This window comes from Gopherus evgoodei, chromosome 2, assembly GCF_007399415.2.
Source record: "Gopherus evgoodei ecotype Sinaloan lineage chromosome 2, rGopEvg1_v1.p, whole genome shotgun sequence".
Classification (NCBI taxonomy): Eukaryota; Metazoa; Chordata; order Testudines; family Testudinidae; genus Gopherus; species Gopherus evgoodei.
The window spans coordinates 7360709-7383401 of NC_044323.1; the positions used below are offsets into that span (position 1 = coordinate 7360709).

At 43.6% G+C, this 22693-nt stretch overlaps 1 protein-coding gene across 8 annotated transcripts in view; it reads right to left on the reverse strand.

Moving 5' to 3' along the window:
* Positions 1–22693, reverse strand: part of NKTR (natural killer cell triggering receptor) — an 85091-nt gene that overhangs the window by 7436 nt on the left and 54962 nt on the right. For 4 of the 8 annotated variants that reach the window (XM_030549931.1, XM_030549929.1, XM_030549935.1 and 1 more), the window contains 5 exons: positions 20503–20725; positions 19669–19827; positions 16386–16473; positions 9509–9654; positions 1099–4053 (listed from right to left, as the gene is read on the reverse strand). In XM_030549931.1, the coding sequence (XP_030405791.1) occupies positions 1099–4053; positions 9509–9654; positions 16386–16473; positions 19669–19827; positions 20503–20725 (3571 nt within the window). The remainder of the gene's footprint in view (positions 1–1098; positions 4054–9508; positions 9655–16385; positions 16474–19668; positions 19828–20502; positions 20726–22693) is intronic. The other 4 variants (XM_030549932.1, XM_030549930.1, XM_030549934.1 and 1 more) reach the window with 3 other exon arrangements.

A 22693-nucleotide genomic window follows, 5' to 3' on the forward strand; every position in this document is an offset into this window, starting at 1 on the left:
TCCTCATTTAATGTTGTCTCATTTAACGTTGTTTCAATGTTACGTCCCTGCTCAATTAGGGAACATGCTCGTTTAAACTTGTGCAATGCTCCCTTATAACGTTGTTTGGCTGCCTGCTTGTAAGATTCAGTGGAAGAGCAGCGACTTTACAAGGAAGCATTGCACAAGTCCTGCTTCTCCGCCTCCTCCCCCTCCCTCTCAGTGCTTCCCCCACCACCAACAGCTGCTTAGCAGCGCTTAGGACTGAGAGGGAGGGGGAGGATTGGAGATGTGGCTCTTCCCCGCTCCTGCCCCTCCCTCTCAGAAAGTCCTAAGCACGATGTGCTGGGAGGGAGGGTGACAGCAAGAAAGCCCCACATCTCCACTCCTCCCCCTCCGTCTCAGAAAATCCTAAGTACTGCTAAACAGCTGTTTGGCAGCGCTTAGGACTTGGGGGGGGGGGGCAGAGAGATGTGGCGTGCTCCGGAGAGGAGGTGGAGTGGGGGTGGGAAGAGGTGGGCCTGGAGTGGAACGGGGACAGGAAGAGGTAGGTGTGGAGCATTCCCGGCAAAATCCGATCCTGTTCTCTGGGGAAGCTGCTGCTGCAAAGGTGCTTCCTAGCATCTTTGCCTGCAGTGAGCTATGCCTGTGTGGGGTAAGCCGGGGCACTTCCCAACCACAGTACAGTACAATCCTGTACAGTATACAGTATAATGCCCTTTGTCTGCTCCCAAAAAATTTCCTTGGAACCTAACCCCCCCCACATTTACATTAAATCTTATGGGACAATTGGATTCATTTAACATTGTTTCACTTAAAGTTGCATTTTTCAGGAACATAACTACAACGTTAAGTGAGGAGTTACTGTACTGAAATATAATTAAAATGAACAGTGACGGAAACAGAATTAACACTTCAAGATAAACTTGAAAAGTAAAGTGCTTTATTGCAAACTAGTTAGTGAAGAGACATATTGCTAGTTTCTAGTTAGCACATTACTGCTGGAAAATGAGAGATCCTGTCAACACAGAACTTGCACTTCTATCCCAAATTCATTTGCTTACTGTTTAAGTAAAACTATAGACTACTAAAACAGAGATTACATAACAAATTACTAACCTATATGAGTAAGTGGAACTTCGTGATCGACTTCTTGAGTGACTGTAGGATAGAGATCTTGTTCTATGTCTGGATTTAGATTCAGATTTACTTCGTGACCTACTTAGACTCCTGGATTGGCTGTTGTCATCTCTACTTGGAGGAGACTGTTCATCACTTGAACTCTCTTGGTTCCTTGGTCTCCGATTTAACCGTGCTGTCTTTCTAACTTCATCAAACAGAGATCCTGGCCTGACTTTATTTTTACTTTTTATTTCTATTCTTAAACCTTGTGGCTTAGAGTCAGGTGCTGATGTACTGTTTGTAACTTCTGCAGCACTACTAGTAGTAGCAGATTGTAGATTACCTACACCCTGTAAAGGTTTCCATTTATTATCTATCATACTGCTTTGTATATTTTCAGTTATTTCAGTTTTCAAAGTGTTTTCCACAGTAGCGACGATGGTGACGGAGCTACTGTCTTGTATTTCTGGTTTTTTGACTTCTTTAACATTGATCAATTGTTTAATACAGTTTCCTTGTTTGGTTGTGTCTGGTCCAGGGTTCTCATTCTGTAAATCTTTGTTTGCATTAATATTTACAGTCTGAGATTTAGCACTCAGGATGACAGGAGACAAAATGTCCACAACCACCTTCCCAGGAGAGTTACGATCTGGAGTACAAATCTCCATGTTATCATCTGTCTGCATAACATCCTCTGATCCATTTTGTTTACTTTCTTCAATATGTTTAACACCTTTCTTTGAAGTAACCACATTTATTTCTGGATTTAATGTACTGGCTGAATAGTTGTGCTCACTGTTATCTTTATTAAGGTGACTATGATCTGGTGATGTATTGCACGTAGTGTTCCTGCTTGAGAGGTTCTCATCTTCACAATACTTTTCACCATTTCCAGTTTTATCTTTGCACATTTTGTTGTTTTCATAAGCTTGTTGGTTTTTATCTTTACTGTCCCCGGTAAGTTGCTTTTGTTTTTTATCATCTCTGGTAACAGGCTTTTCATTCATGTCCTCATCTTCCTCCTCCCCAAACTCCAGTGGAGGCTGCCAGTGAAAAAGCTCTTTTTGTTTCTGAACCTTATGCTTCTTCTCTTTTTTCTCCTTTGATTTCTCTTTGGCTTTTTTGGAATGTGACTTTTTGAGGTTCTTTTTGGACCCATGTTTGTGTTTTTTTGACTTTCCTTTAATATTTGCCAAACTGGAGTGGGAATTCTCAGATGCAGAAGAGGAGGACTGTTGCTTGCTTGTTTTCCAGGTATGATCAGAAGAATCCAGAAAACCTTCTGAAGAATTTGATTTAGTTTTCACCCTGCTTTTGGTAAGACTGACCTCTGTATCAGATCCTGATGTGGCCTCACCTTCCTCTTTACTGGATGAGGGCCTAGAATCTTCTCTACCATTTCTAGTCTCTCCTCTTTCTGAATTTGATTCCGAGTCCCATTTACTGCCTGAATAAGTCTTTCTTTTTGTCTTTGCACCACTTCTATGCTGTTCAGAAGTTCTCTCCCTCAAAGATTTCTTTTTTGAATGGTCACTGTCCCATTCAGACTTGGATTTCTCCTCACTTCTGTCAGCAGTCAAATTGTTTTTATTCTCTTTCTGGTTGTCTCCTTCTGGTTGAGAATGTCCTTCTTTCTCCTGGACTGGCTGCATTTTAACAGAATGCTCACTATCCGTAGAGAAGTCTAAAGATGATCTTCTCTCACTCTCTTTTAGTCCTTGAGAAGACTCATCGTAGGCTTTACTTTTCCTGACAACTGTGCTACTTTCGGAGCTACTCTCTTGCCTTTTCTTCAATGATTGGAAATTTTGCTCACTGGATTCAGACTTCCTTTTGCTTCCATGTCTATCGTCATCACTAAGAGAGTAATAAGATGATGACCCGCTATAACCTGACTGGTCACTGTGATATCTATTTGGTGACTGAGATCTGCCAGTTGACCGAGATCTTGATCTTGAACTAGATGGACTCCTTGATCTTGTGTAAGATCTAGAGTAGGATCTGCTTCGAGAAGACCTGCTCCTTGATCTTAGCCAACTATCTGAACTTCTCTCACTACGAGACCTTGAATAACCACTTCGATCACTATCTGAACTCTTTTGTCGCTTATGGGAGGAGGAGGAAGTATTAACCTCTTTAATATTTGCTAAATTGTAGTTACTTTGGGTAGGCATTAAATGGGTTGCTTTAGCTTTCATTTCCTGAATTCGCTCATAGGATGGTTTCCAGGGCTTTTGTCCAGGTTTCCACCTGGAAGGTGGAGGACTGTCACTTAAGGGTATAACCGGAATATTTTCAGCTACAACAGGTTGTATTACAACTTTATCACTCTGTGGTACTGCTGCTCTTACAGGTTCAGTCTTATCTGGCTTATTTTCATTCAATTCTGCTTTAGTATTTCGTGGTGAATTTGAAACTGTCCTGTGGTGCCTGGAGTTAGTGCTAGATCTTGATCTGCTTCGAGAATGAGACAATTTAGATGCTGTTCTTGATCTAGAACTTCTTCTAGAATAAGATCTAGATCTAGATCTGGATCTACACCTGGACCTGTAATATGATCGAGAATCTCTGCTTGAGAGAGTTGATGAACTCTGGTCATCTTTGTCAGATTTAGACCAGTCTCTTCTGGATGAGCGTCTAGAAGATAATGAGGAAGAAGGAGACTTCCTCTCACGATCCCGAGATGACTTTGTCCTCCTGATAGAAGAACGAGAGGATTCTACCTCTGATGAGGGTGAGGCTCTCTTTTTTTTAGTTTGTTTATGTTTCTTGATATGCTTTTGCTTTTTGACTTTCTTTTTGTGTTTTGGCTTCTTTTTCTCTTTTCGGTGCTTTTTGTGGTGGCTGGTATACCTCAGGGTACTGAGGTCAGAATAGCCATTATGTGACCAGGATCTTGACCGCTGGGACAAACTTCTTTCATCCCATCTGCTTGAACATGGGTCACTCAACCTTTAAAATATAAATAAATAAATAAAATACACAACGTTAAAGGAAATCCTCTAAAATTAGTTTGCTTATTTTCTCCATCCAATATAGAATATCAATACAATTGGTTCTCCAGACAGCTGAATGAAACTAGGTACAGGAAAACGTTATATTTGTAGTAAATAAGGCCCTGTATCACAAGGGTAAATATACATCTTAAAAAAAAGCCTATTATACTATAAAAATATTCCCTTTCAGATGTGAAATGGCTTTAATTAATTATGAAGTTAGACAGCTACTTCTCATCTGGGAGATAATAGCTATCAAATATCTGTTAAAATCATTAGTTTTACAGCATGCAGATAAGCTAAAAGATGTGATTGGCTTATATACTGCACAATCTCGCCATCCAAAAAAAACCAAACCAAAAACTAGTAGCTTACCAGTACAGTAACTGTTGTTCTTTGAAATGTATTGTGCCTATATACACTGCAGGCGTTTGTGCACCCAGTGCACTCGAGTCAGACTTTTGCAAGGAGTACCACCAGATGGAGCATGTGCTCTGCGGTGAGGGCATAAAGCAGGTATGGCTGCTGCCTCCCTCTCCATTTCTTCGCATTGTTGTATATAATGTCCAAAGTAGCAGAGAAAGTGGGAGGGTCCTGGAATGTATACGTGCAAAATACATCTCAAAGAACAACTGTTTTTTCTCTTTTGTGTGACTGTGCACATATACATTCCATTACTCGTGATGCATAAACAATTCCCTTACAGGTGGAGGTACTTCAGATCATCTGAACAGAGATTGTAACACTGACTTGCCAAAGTTGGCATTGTCATGAGACACTTGAGAGATGGTGTAATGAGTGCAAAATGTATGTACAGACAACCACGTTACTGCCTTGCAGCCATCAGCAAATGCAACATTGCTCATAACTGTTGATGAAGTGGACATGGAGTGACATTACTCTTGGTGGAGGAGAGACTTCAGCAAGATTGCAATAGAGCTTAATGCAGTCAAAAATCCAATGAGAGATTCACTTAGTTGACACTGATTGACCCTTAACTTGCTCAGCATAAGCTATAAAAAGCTTGGGAGAACTCTAGTGAAGTCCAAGTAGAACACCAAAGCTCTATGAACATCCAATGTATGAAGTGTTTTCTCAGCTTTAGAGGAAAGGTTTCAGGAAAAACACTGGCAAATGAATAGATTGACTCAGATGGAAAGCTGGCACTACCTTATGGTGTGATCTAAAGGAAACTGCCTAAATGGAAGTACATGAAAGGAGGATCGACAAGAAAATTGTGATGTTCTGCAACCCTCTTAGCAGATTTGACTGCCACCAGAAAGGCTACTTTCATACACAGTAGCAGTAATGCTGTTGTAGCCAGAGCCGTGTGTGTGTATTGAATTTGGGGAGGACTAGACTGAGATCTCATATAGGTACAGGATCAGACGTAGGAGAGTAAACGTTGAGATCTTTCAAAAATCAGGAAATGAGAGGGTGAGAGAAAATGGAAAACCCATCGACTGGTGGATGTAGCGCAGAAACAGAAGCAGGTGAACTCTCACAGAACTAACTGAAAGCTTGACAATTTTGGGGCAACAGATACTCCAGTACATACGTAGCCTCTGTGTGAAGGGGCGATAAATGTTAAGATTGTGACCAAATCAAAAACCTCTTCCACTTTCCTGCATACATGGCTCTAGTGGGTTCCTTTTCGCTGTTCAGAGATGGTCCAAACCTCTTGAGAGCACAATTTCTCATGAGAATTCAACCACAGATCATCCATGTCATGAGATCAAGAGATTGGAGGTTTCAATGTAGAGACTTACCTTGATTCTGAGACAACAGATCCTCAAACAGAGGCAAAGTTAACGGAGGTCGAACAGAGAGCTGATGAAGGACTGTGAACCAATACTATCTTGGTGCATCAAGACTGAAGTTACTTTTCAGTTTTCTGAATACTCTCGGAATGAGAGAAATTCAAGGGATTGCACGAAGACGACAACTGGACCACAGAAAAAGAACTGAATCTGTGATGGAATCTGGGTTGCAGCCCATCCTGGAGCAGAATCTCATGCACTTGTTGTTCAGATTGGTTCCAAACAAACATGTTACTGGTGAAAAATCTGGAGAACGTCCTTCCTCACTGACCACTTGTATTGCTCTATGAAAACCCTGCTGAGGGAATCTGCAAGTGTGTTTCTTAATCCTGGATGGTGAAAGTCCTCCAGGGAAACATGATGAATGCATAAATTCCATAGGATGGACTCCTGGCACAGTTGGGACGATCTTGCACATCCCTGCTTCTTCAGATAAAATATGGCAGTGGTGCTGTATGTAAGAACTTGTACCACCAGATTCTCAATGGTGGACATAAACATCTTGCAGGCAAACTAATAGCTCGGAGCTCTACACATTTATGTGGAGTGAAAATTCCTGGGGTGACCAAACAGCTTGTGTCCAGAGTTGACCGAGATGGGCTCTCCAACCTTTGGTAGATGCATCTGTTATCAGAGTCATAGTCAATTCTGGGGACAAGAATGGAATAATCTTCCAATCATTGTGGGGATCCAACAACCAAACAACAGGCTGAAGCACTCATGGCAGGAATGCAAATCCGTATGGCCAGAGGGTTCTGGGAAGGACTATATATTGAATGGAGCCAAGCTTGCAGATAGGTAAGGTGAAGTCTGGCACGCAGAGTTACGTATATGCATGTGGCCCAGAGCTGAAGGCAGGCATACACTGCTGTCATTGGGTATGAATTCAGGATTTTGGAAAGGAAGGCTAAAGATTGATCTCTTTCGTTTGGAAGATAAGACTTGGCTGTCCTGGCATTAAGGTCTGCTCCTATGAAGGATATGCACTGATTATAATTGTGATTTGTTCACATTTAGTTTCAGACCCAGATGGGAGAACAACTGCCTGATTAGAATGCTGTTTTGGACCAGGTTGCTCGATGCTTCACAAACTAGTCAATCATCAAGGTAAGGAAATATCTGAACACCCCAGCAGAAGATGTGCGCTGCTACAATTTCCATGCACTTGAAGATCCTTGGAGCTGATGACAGTTCGAAGGGAAGCATTGCATACTGGTAATGATTGGTGTCCGCTAAGAATCGAAGGTACTTCCTTGTCAGAGGAATTTATCGCCACATGGAAGTAAGTGTCTTGTAAACTGAGTGCTGCATACCAATCTCCAGGGAAGGGATAAAAGCAGCGAGGGTAACCAGCCTCTTGATTTTTTGATGAAATGGTTCAGCTTTCTTAGATCTAGAATTGGGTGAAGGCCACCAGATTTCTTTGGGACCAGGAAGTATCAGGAATAGAAACTCTTTTTTCTGTGTTGGTAAAGAACTTCTGTCACTCTCAATTATAGAAGAGACTGGCTTCTTGAAGTAATAGTCTTGTGAGAAGGGTCACTAAAAAGATACGAGGAAGGTGGGTTGGGAAAAGGAAGGGAGGTAAATTGGAGAACATATCCCTCCTTCACTGTGCTGAGCATCCACTTGTCTGAGATGATGCTTTCCCAAACACACTGAAAGTGGGACAGGTGCAATCCAGGGAAGGGATGTAATTGGTGTGCTGTCCTTGACTAAGAAGTCAAAATGATTGCTTGGAGGATGAAGCTGCCTGGTGAGAAGGACCTCCCACCGATTAAGATGGCTAGTTACGTCAGGAAGGACTTGACCTTATCTTGAACGCATATTACGACCAATGTTGGAAAGAGGATCTGGAGTAAGATTGGGGTCTAAGCAGTTTCCTCTTGGTAAACAGAGTATAAATGCCTAACAAACCAAGTGTTGCATGATAGTCCTTCTTGTGTGCATAGCGTCATCTGTTTTAGCATCACACAGTTTGGAACTCTCAAAAGATAATTCTTCTATTGTGTTCTGCAGCAACCTTGAAATGCCAGAAACCTGTAGCCAGAAAGAACATGTCATGGAGATTGCAACGCCTTTGGAACACAGAATATGGAGGAGCAGTTCCCATTGGTGTTCTAGGTCACCTGGATACAAGAGACTTTAGGCTCCAAACAAAGCAAGGGTTGGGGTTGGCAGAATGCAGAAGAAGTGATTCATGCCAATGATGCTAGCATAACTCCTAAGAGCATAAGAACAGCCACACTGCATCAGATCCATACAGCACCATGCCGGAGGTGCTGCCGGTTGCAGAAGAGTCGGCTCTGTGAGTGTGATCAAGTTCTGCGCTGTTGAAAAGGTCTCCCGTGTGGAGGGTAGTCTCAGCTCAACCGCAGTGTACCCTGGGGAGCTTACGTGCACTGGATTAGACGGCCCTTGCGGTGCTGGAGTCAACGGTGCAGGAGCTGATTTTTGTCCTATGCACTCCGGCAATGGACGTGGCTCCAACTGCAGTGTGGGAAGCGTCAGCATCTGTCGCACCGACAAACCAGATGTGGCTGGCATCTGCTTGGGCTGCTGCTTCTTCTGGCTCGGATATGAGACCTGCGGCGTGGTGGTGCCGAGGAGATCCAGCACCACAAGTCTTTGGTAGAGTCAGAACGCGGTGCCGAACCAGTCGGTGCCGCTGGGGCACTCCACACCAAGGACGACGGTGCTGAGTCTTGGCGCATGGAGGAAGGGACTGGCCTAAGTGCCAGCTCCATAAGGTGCTGTTTCAGTCTGAAGTCCCACTCCTTCCTGGTCCTCGGCTTAAAGGCTTTGCAAATGCAGTATTTGTCTGCTTGGTGGGCTTCCCCCAGACACCTTAGGCAAGAGTTGTGGGGGTCTTCTGTTGACATCGGCCTCTGGCAAACCGAGCAGGGTTTGAAGTCCAGAGACCCAGGCATGGGCCTGGGTACCGGGATAGGGGAGAAGACCCCCCCCCTAATTAAACTAACTCTAACTATACTAAGTAATTCACAACTATTAACAACTATAACCAACTAATCAAAAGCTATTAACATGTACTGAAGTGAATGCTAGGGAGAGTGGAGATCAGCTAAGCTTCGCTCCACAGTTCCAACGACCGTCACGGGCGGTAAGAAGGAACTGAAGGGGCGCTGGGTCGGCCGGGGCATATATCTGGCACCATGAAGGCACCACTCCACTCCCACCGAGTGTTGCTAGGGTAAAAATCTTCCAATGATAGTGCACGCAGCGCGCGCACACCTAATTGGAATCGATATGAGCAAGCACTCGAAGAAGAACCATCAGATACATAAATGCAGAAAACTGAACAAGACTATACATATACTCTGATCGTATAACAAGCTTCACACCACAGTTATCAAGTCACTAGAATTTCTTGATAGAGCTGCTTCTGTTGAAACATTTAAAACTGTATAAGGACTGTTTATAAGATTGATATATTTCATTTTCACTGTGCTTCCAAGAGAGACCGTAACAATAGAGAAAAGTTATGGAACAGGTCTTTTCTATTTTTATTATTCTGAACATGAAGACAAGTAACATATATTAACAGTGTAAAATTTGTAGTAAAGATCTTACTTATCTCCTTTACTCCACTTCTCCCCACTGGGTGGTCTGTATGTTCTTAATCTCTGCATCTCCTCTTTCCAATGAGGAGGGGTTTCACTGCTCTCATCATCATCAGATTCAGAACAGGATCGTGATCGAGGTGGTGTGTGGTATCGCTGGAAGAGTACAAAAGCAGGCTTAAACAAAGAGCAAAAAGGAAACAAAGTACCCAATAGGAGAGAAAAGACGGTTACTCACCTTTGTAACAGTTGTTCTTCGAGATGTGTTGCTCATATCCATGCCAGTTAGGTGTGCGCGCGCCGCGTGCACGTTCGTCGGAAGATTTTTACCCTAGCAACACTCGGTGGGTCAGCTGGGCGCCCCCTGGAGTGGCGCCGCCATGGTGTCGGATATATACCCCTGCCGATCCAACCTCCCCTCAGTTCCTTCTTGCCGGCTACTCCAACAGTGGGGGAGGAGGGCGGGTTTGGAATGGATATGAGCAACACATCTCGAAGAACAACAGTTACAAAGGTGAGTAACCATCTTTTCTTCTTTGAGTGCTTGCTCATATCCATTCCAGTTAGGCGATTCCCAAGCCTTACCTAGACGGTGGGGTCGGAGTGAGATGTGGCAGAATGTAAAACTGCTGAGCCAAAGTCTGCATCTCTTGACTGTTGAACCAGAGCAGAATGCGAAGCAAAGGTGTGGACCGAGGACCAGGTAGCTGCGCGACATATCTCCTGGATAGATACATGAGCCAGGAAGGCGGCAGATGAAGCATGAGCCTTGGTAGAATGCGCGGTGATGTGGCTTGGGGAAATACGAGCCAAATCATAACAAGTGCGGATGCACGTCTCAACCAAGATGAGATCCTCTGAGAGGAAACAGGTAGGCCTTTCATTCGGTCTGCTACCGTGACAAAAAGTTGGGGCGTTTTACGAAACGGTTTTGTCCGCTCAATATCAAATGTGAGCGCTCTATGGATGTCCAGGGAGTGCAATTGTTGCTCCCGTCGCGTTGAGTGTGTCTTCGGGAAGACCAGGAGAAAGATGTCCTGGTTAACATGAAAGGCCGAAACCACCTTAGGGAGGAAAACCGGGTGTGGTCGCAACTGCACCTTGTCTTTGTGGAACACAGTGTACGGCGGATGCACCGTAAGAGCCCTAAGCTCGGAGACTTATCTGGCCGACGTAATGGCTAAGAGAAAAACTGTCTTCCAAGACAGGCATAGCGGAGGGCAGGTTGCTAACGGCTCGAAGGGGGAGACACAAGTCTGGTTAAAACCAGGTTGAAATCCCAGGTCGGGGCTGGGCAGCGTACCTGAGGGTATAAGCGCTGCAAGCCCTTGAGGAACCTCGAAACCATAGGGTGAGAGAACACGGAACGACCACCTTCGTCTTGGTGGAAGGTAGAGATGGCTGCCAAGTGTACCCTCAGTGACGATAATGCCAGGCCCTGCTGTTTGAGAGACCAGAGATAGTCCAAAATAGAGGGGAGCAAGACCTCAGTGGGAGTAAGATTAAGCGTTTTGCACCAGCAGGAGAAACGCTTCCACTTGGCCAGGTATGTTGACCAGGTGGAAGGCTTCCTGCTACCCAGGAGAAATTGTCGTACTGATTCAGAGCAACGTAACTCTGACTGGTTTAGCCACACAACAGCCACGACATGAGGTGAAGAGCCTGCAGGTCCGGGTGGCGAAACCTGCCGTGGTCCTGAGTTATGAGGTCTAGGTGGAGTGGCAGAGTAATTGGATTGGCTATCGACAGGTTGAGCAATGTGGTATACCAGTGCTGCCTGGGCCACGCTGGAGCGATCATGATGATGCGCGCTCTGTCCCTGCGGAGTTTCAGCAGGACCTTGTGAACCGGCGGGAAGGCATAAAGGAGCTGGCTCTTCCACGGCATCAGGAAAGCATCCGAGATCGATCCCGGGGAGAGACCTTGGAAGGAGCAGAACAACTGACATTTCCTGTTCTCGCGGGAAGCAAACACGTCTATGTGGGGAAATCCCCACTTCTGGAAAACAGAATGCATAACGTCCTGGCGGAGCGACCACTCGTGAGACAGGAAAGACCTGCTGAGTCGATCCGCCAGGGTGTTCCGAACGCCTGGGAGAAAGGACACTACCAGATCTATTGAGTGGGCTATGCAAGAGTCCTACAGTTGGATGGCCTCCTGACAAAGGGGGGAGGACCGTGTCCCTCCCCGTTTGTTTATGTAGTACATGGACGTTGTGTTGTCTATAAACACGGAGACACAACAGCCTTGCAACTGTTGCTGGAACACCTGGCACGCCAGGCAGACTGCTCTCAGTTCTCGGACATTTATGTGTAATGCCAGCTCCTGAGAAGACCAAAGGCCTTGAGTACGAAGGTGACCAAGGTGAGCACCCCAGCCGAGAGATGACGCGTCCGTCGTCAGGGACATTGAGGGCCTGGGGCGGATGAAACGACATCCCTGCACACACCAGGGAGGGAGTTAGCCACCATTCTAGGGAGCCTAGGGTGCTCGAGGGAATGGTGACTATCGTGTCTATCAGATCCCTGCCCGAGCGGTATACCAAGTTGAGCCAAACTTGGGGAGGACAGAGGCGGAGCCTGGCGTGTTTGGTTACAAACGTGCAGGCAGCCATGTGACCCAGGAGACCGAGACAAGTGCGAGCCACGGTCGTCGGGATATTCTGTAGACCTCGGACAATTGTTGCCATCGCCTGAAACCGCGGCTGTGGTACGCAGGCTTTGGCTAGATCGGAGTCCAGGATAGCTCCTATGAAGTCTAACCTCTGCGTGGGAACCAGGCTGGATTTTTCTATATTGATCATCAGGCCTAGACGTGTAAATAGGTCCTTGACAATGCCCACATGCTGAGTGACTTGTGTCTCGGAGGCCCCTCCGATGAGCCAATCGTCCAGATATGGAAAAAAGTGTATCCTACGTCGGCGGAGGTAGGCGGCGACTACGGCCATACATTCTGTTAATACCCTTGGGGCTGTAGAAAGGCCAAAGGGCAGGACCGTAAACTGGAAGTGCTGACTGTTGGCTACAAAGCAGAGGTATCTCCTGTGTGGAGGAAAGCATTGCGATGTGAAAGTACACATCCTTCATATCGAGGATAGCATACCAGTCTCCAGGATCCAAGGATGGGATAATGGTCCCCAGGGATACCATGCAGAACTTCAACTTTATCATAAACTGGTTGAGTCCTCGCAAGTCTAGGATAGGTCAGAGAGCTCCCTTCGACTTGGGGATTAGGAAATAATGGGAGTAAAACCTCTTGGCCCCTTTTGTCCATCGGTACCTCCTCTATAGCTCCTATGGCGAGGAGCGTCTGCACCCCTTGTAAGACGAATTGCTCATGAGAGGGGTCCCTGAAGAGGGACAGAGTTGGAGGGTGGAAGGGCGGGGTTGAAATAAATTGGAGGTGGTACCCATACTCCACCGTGCGTAGGATCCAGCGATCTGAAGTTAACTGGGACCACGCCGGGAGGAAGTAGGAGAGACGGTTGGAGAAGGGAGCAGAGGGATCCTGGCCTGTAACTGGTACGCTGCTCTTGGGTGCACCTTCAAAAGTTCGTCTTTGGTCCCGGTGGTGGTTTCGAGGGACCTTGATTTTGGCCCCCTTTGGGTCCTGACGGTCGTCTGCGACCACCTTGGCCGCACCGCCTGCCGAAGTCCTGTCTTTGTCTAGGCACAGAGTATGGGCGGTGAGGCTGGGGACGGAAAGGCCTGCGTTGGGTCACTGGCGTATGCATGCTGAGAGGGCGCATTATGATCCTGTTGTCCTTCAGGCTTTGCAGCCTGTGGTCAGTCTTTTCAGAGAAGAGGGCTTTACTATCAAATGGTAAGTCCTGAATGATATACTGCAGGTCTGGTGGGAGGTTTGAAACCAGAAGCCATGAGATGCGCCTCATGGCAACACCCGAGGCCAGAGTCCTGGCTGCTGAGTCTACTGCATCCAACGAGGCCTGGAGGGAAGTTTTGGCCACCTTTCTTCCTTCCTCCAAGAGGGCAGCGAACTCTTGGCGGGAGTCTTAGGGAGAAGCTCCGTAAACTTACCCACTGCCACCCAGGTGTTATAATTATAGTAGCTAAACAAGGCCTGTTGATTTGCCACCCGGAGCTGTAGGGCCCCTGGCGACTACAACTTGGGTCCCCGTTGGTCCATTCGCCTAGCCTCCTTCGATTTCAGGGCTGGTGCCTGCTGGCCGTGGCGTTCCCTCTCATTAACGGACTGGACGACTAGTGAGCAGGGAGGAGGATGGACATACAAGTACTTGGACCCTTTAGAGGGCACCATATATTTACACTCGACTCCCCTGGCCGCAAGAGGGATAGAGGCTGGGGACCGCCATATAGTATCGGCATTCGCCTGGATGGTCTGAATAAACGGTAGGGCCACTCTAGTGAGGGCATCCGCCGATAGAATGTCCACTACTGGGTCCTCTGCCTCCGGGACCTCCTCCACCTGGAGGTTCATATTGAGTGCTACCCTCCTTAGGAGGTCCTGATGGGCTCTCAGGTCGATTGGAGGAGGGCCCGAGGAGGATGTTCCTGCCACTGCCTCATCTGGAGAAGAGGAAGAGGAGATGCTGGCGACGAGCGGGTCCTGGGTGGCCTGTTGCTCTTGGGCGACCTCCTGCTCCAGTGGGACCTGGGAGTCCGGTGGGTGAACTGGGGCTTCCTCCGCAGCAGTCGGAGGGGGACGGCTAACCGTTGCCTCTGGCACTCGGTGCTCTGATGAGACAGAGCGGGACGGAACTATTGGTACGCCTTGGACCTGGTAGTACGCACAAGGTGTCCAAAAAGATCACTGATGGGGTCCTTGGTCCTGGGCCTGGGTCTCTTGGAAGACTATGGTGGGCACATCAGAATCCCGGTCCTGAGCATAAGAGCTGTCCGCGTGGGAGGACACTGATGCGTGTCTGGATGGCAATGGAGGTGCTGAAAAGCCCTGGGCAGAGTCTCTGTCTCTAGCGGACCTTGCCCTACTCCGCACCGGGGACCAGTACTGGGAGGCGTACCAGTACCAGTACCGGGAATGAGATCGGGACCTGCGACCGGAGCGGTGCTGGGAGGTCGATCGAGATCTCAAGGCTCGACATCGGGAGTGGCTACGGGATCACGGTGCCTGGAGCAGTGCCGGGAGCTGGAACGGTGCCGAGTAGTGGGCCGGCGAACGGAATACTGACCGATGCCGCGAATGCAACTGGTACCGAGGAGGAGAACGGTACCTGGATTGTAAGTGGTGTCAGGAGTGGGAGCACTGATGGGTCCTGGAGCGTCTGCGGGACCGTGATTGTGAACGGTGCTGCTCTGCTGTGCCGACAGAAGATAGTCTTATCAAGGCAGGCTTGCTGATAGACTGTATTACCCGCACTGGCGGTGCCGGGGGTTGAGGCAGCATCGACTCTGTCATGGCAATCAGATCCCTCGCCGTTGAGAATGTCTCCAGCGTGGAGGGAACAGTAAGCTCAACCATGGGGCATGCTGGGGAGCTGGCAGGCACCAGACTCAACGGCCCTCGTGGGACCGGAATCAACGGTGCCGACGTTGTTGGTGCCAGCGATCCGACTTAGACGAGCTCTCTGGCTGCGGTGCAGGTGGCACGGAAGCAGCAGGAGCCTTAGGCTTTCTCGACCTCGGGGAGAGGGAGTGGTGCCGAGTCGACTTCGGTGCCGGTGACGGCCGGTGCCAAGAGGCCTTGGCAGTATCGGCGCGGTCCGGTGCGGAGGAGGTGCTTCTGCCCGACAATTGACCAGCATTCGGTGCCGAAGGCGGAGGGGTAAGAGCCGCCTCCATGAGGAGCTGCTTTAGCCGAAAGTCCCACTCCTTTTTTGTTCTCGGCTTAAAAGCCTTGCAAATGTGATACTTATCTGTCAGGTGAGATTCCCCGAGGCACTTAAGGCAGGAGTCGTGTGGATCTCCTGTCGGCATCGACTTATGACAGGCCGAGCACGGTTTGAAACCCAGTGAATCGGGCATGGGCCCGGCACTGGGTGCGGGGAAGGGACTAATCCCCAAACCCCTCTTAACTATACACTAACTATGAACAATAAAAATTAACTATAACTATATAACTTTGAACTATATACACAACAAAATAACTAGAGAACTACGAGTAGCTAGGGAGGTGGAGGTCAGTGAAACCGCACTCCACTGTTCCAATGACCGACACAGGCAGTAAGACGGAACTGAGGGGCAGCTGGGTCGGCAGGGGTATACATCCGGCGCCATGGCGGCGCCCAGCCTACCCATCGAGTGTTGCTAGGGTAAAAATCTTCCGACAAACATGCACGCGGTGCGCGCCCACCTAACTGGAATGGACATGAGCAAGCACTCGAAGAAGAACTGAGGCAAAAGTATCATTCAGCTGGTCTCAATAACATAAGCAAAGTCAAGAGTCTCATCCATAAATTCATAGATTTTAAGGCCACAAGAGACCATAGTGATCATTTAGGCCTCATCTATACTACTGCAGTAAGTCAACCTAAGTTATGCTACTCCAGCTACATGAATAAAGTAGCTGGAGTTGACGTAGCCTAGGTCGACTTACTGCAGTGTCTACATCGTGCTGCATCGATGGGAGATGAATTTAGCGGGTATTATTTACCCTTTAAGTATTTCATCCTTAAGTGATTTTGATACCCTCTCATGACTAAGGGGCAAACATCCTGCTTTCCCCATCAATCTAATAGGTAAGCCTGTTTTTAGTGTAAAGGGTAGAAAAATGTGATGATTTAACAAATACAGTTTTAATTTTGATGCAACATTTTGACACACCAACCAAGTAAGCTATGGTCTTTCAAGCTCAGTTACAATAAAAATCACATGCATACCATATGAGTAATTTAAAACTCTGGGAAAAGGGGGTGGGTAGGGGAAGGGGTGAGAGAAATATATACATACTATTGTTCCTCTTCCTTTAATTTTTCTTCCAGATTTAGAGACTGATGGCTTCTGGTCAGTCAAAACTGGTGCAACATCAAGAAGTTTCCTAAAATAAGAAGAAAAAATGAGTATAATGTAACACAGTAATAAAAATATGAATTTGTTCCTCATACATCATTAAGCTAATAATGTAAAAAATATTTACCAAGAGGTCCAATAAAACCATTAGAAATACTGAAAGTCAGTGTACTGAGAAAGCGATATTATGAGAAAAAGAAAAAATAAGTGAACAGATAGCTTCCCTATGAAAGGTGGATCACTACCATAGTAATTTTCACCCAGCTAACAAGATTAGACTATCTACAGTAAATAATGTCTTATTAATGAACTTGGAAAATGATCTGTTAGAACAGTGAACCCTTTTTCTAGGACACAGTCATTATCACTTGTCTGCTAACCATATGTGCACTGAGTAATGCCCGGATTCCCACATCCACAAATATATTACTTTAAGGGCTTGTCTACACAGACAACGTTTAGTTCACAGCAAACAGGGGTGTAAATCTAACCCACACTAGACCTGCCACACACCAGAGTCCATGTGAACCCTGACAATGCACACTAGAGAACTGTAAGTGAACATCGCGACAGTCCACACTGATCCTTACCACGCAGCAAGTTAGCATGGGACAGAATTACATCCCAGCTTGCCATAAACTAAACATTCATGTACACAAGCCCTAAGGGGCATCACTAGATTGCCACCTATGGATAATTGACAAGTTCTAATGATTTTTAGCAATGAAAGGCAATTTAACATTCCTGTAAATACACTTTAGTATGGTCTGTAGAAATGAGTAGTTGTCAAAGCCTGAAGAAATGATTTATCATTTCAAGCAGTGATTTATCTGATACTGTCAACTTTATTACATTCATGAATATTGTTTGAATGTAAACAGGCTCTGTAGATGATTGACCAGTATTGCATATTAAGCCATTCAGCTCATTACACAAAGTATGCTATAGGAGAGAGCATTCAAACTTCGCATAATATTTCTATTATGTTTAATTTGAAACTATTTTACAAACTCATGATTGTTTGATTTCTCTAGAAAGATAGCTTTTTTGGAAAATAGGGAGAAGCATATTAACATCAGGGTCTTGACCAAATTCCAGCTGATCACAAGAGTGAAATCAAATTGCTCTTACAGTTTAAATTGGAAAGGCAATACTTCATTTTCCCTCTTAAACTACTCTGTTATATTGCTATGCACTGCTAAACAATTACTACATTTTATCCTGGGGTTTCATACAGAAGCAATGGATGAAGTAATCTATTTGTACTGTTTATATTTCTAGTTAGGTTTGTAACACATTTAGGATCCTTCAAGATGAGTGGCACAATGTAAAGTTATTACTAGGGCTGTCAAGCAATTAAAAAAATTAATCTAGATTAATCACGTGATTAATTGTGCTGTTAAACAATAATAAAATACCATTTATTTAAATAATTTTGATGTTTTCTACATTTTCAAATATATTTATTTCAATTACAACACAGAATACAAGGTGTACACTTTATATTTTTATTACAAATATTTACACTGTAAAAAACAAAATAAATGGCATTTTTCAATTTACCCAGTACAAGCTCTGTAGTGCAATCTCCATTATGAAAGTTGAATTTACAAATGTAGAATTGTTTCCCAAAAAAACTGCATTCAAAAATTTAAAAAAAGAGTATAAAACTTTAGAGCCTACAAGTCCACTCAGTCCCACTTCAGCCAATCGCTCAGATAAACAAGTTTGGTTACAGTTTGCAGGAGATAATGCTGCCTGCTTCTTGTTCACATCACCTGAAAGTAACAACAGGCATTCACATGGCACTGTTGTAGCCAGCGTCGCAAAATATTTACGTGCCAGATGCGCTAAAGATTTATATGTCCCTTCATGCTTCAACCACGATTCCAGGGGAAATGCGTCCATGCTGATGATGGGTTCTACTCGATAATAATCCAAAGCAGTGCAGACCGACACATGTTCATTTTCATCATCTGAGTCACATGCCATCAGCAGAAGGTTGATTTTCTTTTTTGCTGTTGCAAGTTCTGTAGTTTCCACATCTGAGTGTTGCTCTTTTAAGACATGTGAAAGCATGCTCCACACCTTGTCCCTCTCAGATATTGGATGGCACTTCAGATTCTTAAACCTTGGGTTGTATTACGTAACTATGTTTAGAAATCTCACACTGGTACCTTCTTTGTGTTTTGTCAAATCTGCTCTGAAAGTGTTCTTAAAACAAACGTGCTGGGTCATTATCCGAGACTGCTATAATATGAAATATATGGCAGAATGCGGGTAAAACAGAACAGGAGACATACCATTCTCCCCTAAGGAGTTCACTCACAAATTTAATTAGCACATTTTTTTTTTTTTTTTTAACAAGCATCATCAGCATGGAAGCATGTCCTCTGGAATGGTGGCTGAAGCATGAAGGGGCATATGAATGTTTAGCATATCTGGCATGTAAATACCTTGCAACACTGGCTACAAAAGTGCCATGCGAACGCCTGTTCTCACTTTTAGGTGACACTATAAATAAGAAGCAGGCAGCAGTACCGCCTGTAAATGTAAACAAATGTGTTTGTCTTAGCGATTGGCTAAACAAAAAGTAGAACTGAGTCGACTTGTAGGCTCTAAAGTTTTACGTTGTTTTGTTTTTGAGTGTGGTTATGTAATAAAAAAAATCTACATTTGTAAGTTGCACTTTCATGATAAAGAGACTGTACTACAATACTTGTATCAGGAGAATTGAAAAATACTATTTTTTTAAATAATTTTTACAGTGCAAATATTTGTAATAAAAAATAATATAAAGTGAGCACTGTACAATTTGTATTCTGTATTGTAATAGAAATCAATATATTTGAAAATGTAGAAAAACATCCAAAAATATTTAATACATTACAATTGGTATTCTATTGTTTAACAGTGCAATTAATAGCGATTATTTTTTTTTAATCACAATTATTTTTTTGAGTTAATCGTGTGAGTTAACTGCGATTAATCGACAGCCTAGTTATTACATAAGATTCGATCTGATGAGATTGGAGACACAGGCTGAAGTGGAAATTCCAGTGGAGAATGTTACAAGCAGCTAAGTTACTTAATGTTAGGAACCTTACTTTCACCACTGAGTGGCCCTCCAAGAGTCAGAACAGAAAATCCTTTAATAATGGAAAGACCATCCCCACTAAGTTAATACTATAGTGTAACAAAAAAGGTTAAATCTGCTGCTTACGGCTCCGATTCTACTTTGACAACAGGCACATCTCTTCTCAGCAAAAATCTATTTTCAGGCACTGGCGGAATTTCTTCAGGGCGAACCACAGGTTTGTCCCTTTTTGTGCTCAAGTCAACTGATTTTCTCTCATTTACATCACTCTTGTCAGAATGGCTGCTGGAGGCGGGAGAGAGAAAGCAATTTACAAAGCAAATCTATTATCTAAACCTAGGCTGAAAGAGGCACAAATTATCAAAACGGATTTCAAAAAAATAATCTTCAGTGACATATATAACATTATCACATTGTTAACTCATTTAATTTTATGCCAACATCTACAAGTCAAGCTATCAAAGAACTAGAGAAACAAGGCTCCTTTCACATTTAACAGACAAAAAGTTATACTTCCTTCTTGGATCATCAGTTAACTTATGACAGTGTTAACAAGTATCTTAATATTCTAAAATATAGGAAACCACAATTAAAAATAAATATCACAGTTTAATATGAGCATCCTTAACAGTACAGGAAATTTTCCTCTACTTTAAAAATTATCCCAAATAATTATATCTTGTCTCCATGCATTAGTTTCTCCTTCCCAAAGTATGTAAACACATTATGTCCCAAATGGCTTTTCAGTGTTCAGAGATGCAGTTTATTACCTAAGCTATTAATAGCTTCTCTGTAATTATTTAGTAAAGAATCTTTAAAATTAAAGTCAAGTTTACTGTAGATTTAATTAAAGGATGAACAAAATCAAACTTCCAGAATTAAATACACCTTAATAATGTTTTCCATAAAGCATGGTAATTTCAGACATGATTTCTTTGGGATTCTTAACAGATTAGTCACCCTCTTTGGTTTGATATCCGTTTGCACCTTGGCTCCTCTTTCTTTCTCTCTTCCCTTCTTCGCTTTCTTGATTGTTTAATTTTAGTTCTTCTCTTGCGCTTTCTTCTTCTACTTTTCTCATTTTCAACTTCACTTTCCGATGAAGATTCTGAAGAGGTTGATGAGCTAGAGGAGGAATCTGAAGCTTCGGAATGAGTAGACGCTTTCCTCTTTTTCTCTAAAACTTAAGACAAGACAATTATAGAAACATTATTCTCCAAAAGAGCAGAGCATAAACTAAAAACCATCATCAGCTCCCTTATTTCCTGATTAGCCACAACTGAAAAGAAACATGACACTTAAAAGTGCAATTACATTAAGTGTTCAGACCATACATATTAAATGAATGAAATATCAATGAAATGATTAACCTGAAGTATAATATTTTTTTAAATCAGAGTAAGGATTGGTGTGGTAAAATTCTTCAGTTTCTACCAAGTGAACTATGCAGCTCTCCAATTTACACCTCTCTGCCCTAAAAAACAAAGTGTACCACTTTATAACATTTCAATTATACATAATACAGGAGAGTTTTTTAATATTTCAATAAACAAATTGTAGCACATGAACAAGATGAAAAGCTTGTCATATGAACAAATAAGTGTTTTAAAAAGAAATTTTAGTAAGTAAATGTGTGGCTATTTGGCCATATGAACAGAACTGTTACACAAATTAAACCATGTTTTTGTAGTTACTTTAAAATAGGGCTGTCAACTGCAGTGAACTCACGCAATTAACTCAAAAATTAATTGCAATTAATAGCACTTATAACAACAGAATACCAATTGAAATGTATTACATAGTTTTGGATGTTTTTCTACATTTTCAATATTGATTTCAATTACAACACGGAATACAAAGTGCACAGTGCTCACTCCATATTATTTTTTATTACAACTATATGCACTGTAAAAATGAAAAACAAAAGAAATAGTATTTTTCAATTCACCTCATACAAGTACTGAAAGTGCAATCTCTTTACCATGAAAGTGTGCAGCATGCTTTCAGATGTTTTAAAAGAGCAACACTCTGATGTGGAAACTACAGAACCGAAACCACCACCACCACCAAAAAAATCAACTTCTGCTGTTGTCATCTGACTCAGATGATGAAAATGAGCATGCATCAGTTCGCACTGCTTTGGAACCATTATCAAGCAAAACCCATCATCAGCATGGACACGTCCTCTGGAATGATGGTTGAAGCATGAAGGAGACATATGAATCTTTAGCACATCTAGCACGTAAATATCTTGCAACACCAGCTACAACAGTGCCATGCGAACTCCTGTTCTCACTTTCAGGTGACATTGTAAACATGAAGCAGGCAGCATTATCTCCCGCAAATTGCAATCAACCTTGTTTGTCTGAGTGATTAGCTGACCAAGAAGTAGGACTGAGTGGACTTGTAAGCTCTAAAGTTTCACACTACATTCAAAAATAAAACTTTTTTTTTGTTTACATAATTCTACATTTACAAGTTCAACTTTCATGATAAAGAGATTATACTACAGTACTTGTATGAGGTGAATTGAAAAGTTTTTGGGTTTTTTTTTTTTCACAGCACAGATATTTGTAATAAAAAATAAATATAAAGTGAGCACTGTACACTTTGTATTCTGTATTGTAATTGAAATTAATATATTTGAAAATGTAGCGAACATCCAAAATTATTTAAAATAAATGGTATTCTATTGTTTAATTGCGTGATTAATTGTGATTAATTTTTTTTAATCACTTGACAGATCTACTTTAAAATAAATTTTAGCTTGCAATATTGTGACTTCATGTCACTGGTTCTTCCTAGGACAAAGAGAAAGATGAACAAGGATTGTCCACAGTCATCTGATTATTTTTTTTTTTTTTGACTAAAACATCTTAGATGAGCAACCCACAAGTTACATGTTAAAATCAATATCAAGACACTCAGACTTAGTCCCAATGCCCACCTCTTCTCATAGAAACCACAGCAGTCTGCTCTATCATTCATCTTCATACTTGTAGAGAACGTCCACTATTTTCCAGGACAACACCTAATCAACTAAAGGGAAACCTTCACAAAAGGGAACGTCATCCTCCCCTCCTTTCCTCCTGCAGGAATACTGTAAGCTGTCCCTCAGGCAACAAGACCAAAGTCTCTATGGGTACGTCTA